The 1952-nt window shown below is 44.5% G+C and overlaps 1 protein-coding gene across 1 annotated transcript in view; it reads right to left on the minus strand.

Annotated features, from left to right (window-relative positions):
• Positions 1-1684: 1684 nt before the first annotated feature.
• PPTG_13143 (hypothetical protein) overlaps positions 1685-1952 on the minus strand; it is a gene marked incomplete at both ends in the record, with an annotated part of 739 nt that continues 471 nt past the window's right edge. The window contains one exon of the mRNA XM_008910562.1: positions 1685-1731. Within this exon, the coding sequence (XP_008908810.1) occupies positions 1685-1731 (47 nt within the window). The remainder of the gene's footprint in view (positions 1732-1952) is intronic.

Raw genomic sequence — 1952 nt, forward strand, 5'->3', positions numbered from 1 at the left:
ACAGTAACTGATCATAATAGCTTAATTCCTAGAGCGTACATCCATAGTGAAAATAACATGCCCCCTAGAAAGTTCGCAGGGTACTGGTGTCGCTGACGCGTAGGCAGGACGTGACTCTTGCATATCCCCTGAGACAAGGAAGAAGTACGCAGGCAGCATCAACGCGATCAAAAAAAAGGGAGGGGCTTGCCATAGAGAACCTTTTTTATTTTTATTTTTACTTGAATGGCAACCTTAATCTCATTGAGTTTAACCCGTCCGTTTGGCGATTGTTTTTGGTGTACAAGTGACTCGTGCAAAATCCGTAACGTTAAGTGGATATCTAGGTGCAATAAAGGATATTTACAGCTTAATGCGGCCTCCACTACCTGTGGAATATGGAGATGTTATGCAACACTTATTGTGAGTTCTACTCAAAATTTCCATGGGCGGTTCTTTGAATGAACCTCCATCAAATCGCCCAGCGCATTCAATTCCGTATACTGACCCGTTTAAGTACGAAATAAGATCTGGACATGTGGCCAGAACAGGCTTGGTGGGATCTACTAATGACTTGGATTTGTATGTGAGCGATCGTCCTCCGGCTCCTCAAACAGACCCAAATCGGCAAATTTGGACGGAATTCACAATATTTTCCGGGACGAAGAGACTGGAGGCCGATGAAAACCCGTCCACCTCACCTAAGCGTCCCGGCATGCAACCGCTTGCATATTCGCTCTACAAGGAGCTATGTGCTTCTACTCTCAAGCGAAATGACAGCGGTTCCTCCCACTTTTTCTTGACAATTCAATGGAATATGAAGTGTAGGTCCGCTTCTGTTCAATATCTTCAAACACAGCACTTATTACAGAAAGATCACAGTGTATTTGGTCTCTGTGAGGACAGATATTTTTGAAACTAAGTTGCGGGTGATCAGTTTTTAGCGCGTGTGGTTGCAGGCCTTCCTGTAAATGATTCAAAGTTTGCAGTTCTCCCCCCCCCCCCCCCCCTCATTTTGTCGACAACTCTCATGAAGTGATCGGCTCAACCGTTGCGATTATGTTTCCAGGATTTGCTAGTGAGCGAAGCTATCTGGGGTTTTGAAGCTGGCCCTCGCTCTACTGATACACAATGCTGACTTCTTGCTGGTCAACTTGTCAGTAAACCATCCACTAATTTCAACATTCCTTTTCACTAATCCAACTACTCTGTACGAGCTACGAGCAATGCTGGACGATCGAGAATCTAAATGAATGAAAGCAACAGATATACCACCACACATCAACCTGTGCAATGCAAGATATTCAGCAGAAATCGATTGAAGTACTAGAAGAAAAAGACGTGGCAGCTGGAAGTATCTCCACAGAATTACTACGACAAGAAACTAGATCGCTCTGAGTTGAGGTGGACTTCAGCGTGCTCAGCCAAATGCGTTATCGGACCCAGAATCCGTACAACCAATAGGTACTATACAGGCAGCGGGAAATTTCATTGACTCCTAAAAGACTTTGCTTTTCCGAGCATAGATCCTCTTAATGCATGGAGACTGTTGTGGTTTGGCGATATCCGACGTGGATATCCTCCTTACAAAAGCATTTCATCGGATGACCTGGATACACAAAAAAAAGAAAGTAACTCTGTCTGAATGGTCAAAACTAACGAGGCACATAATTAACGGGATCGAGAGAAAATGGATTCACCCATGTCAGCCATTCGTGAGGAAGGTCATGCAGTGACACTGTTCCACATAGGCTACCACACGTTAAAGCTAAAGCCAAGTAAAAGGAACCGCTGGATAACCCAGATCAAACTCACAACCGTGTTGAGGCTAGTTCGTGTAACGGGGTTACACGCAAGTGGCAACATGTAGCCACTTGATTACGGCAATGGGTTTCACATTGGTGTGAGATACACCAATGATTACATTTGACAGACCACTGGTCTGTGTGCATTTAGACTTCCTATTGGTTGAA

The sequence above is a fragment of the Phytophthora parasitica genome, assembly GCF_000247585.1.
Source record: "Phytophthora parasitica INRA-310 unplaced genomic scaffold supercont2.38, whole genome shotgun sequence".
In the NCBI taxonomy this organism is placed as follows: Eukaryota; Oomycota; class Peronosporomycetes; order Peronosporales; family Peronosporaceae; genus Phytophthora; species Phytophthora nicotianae.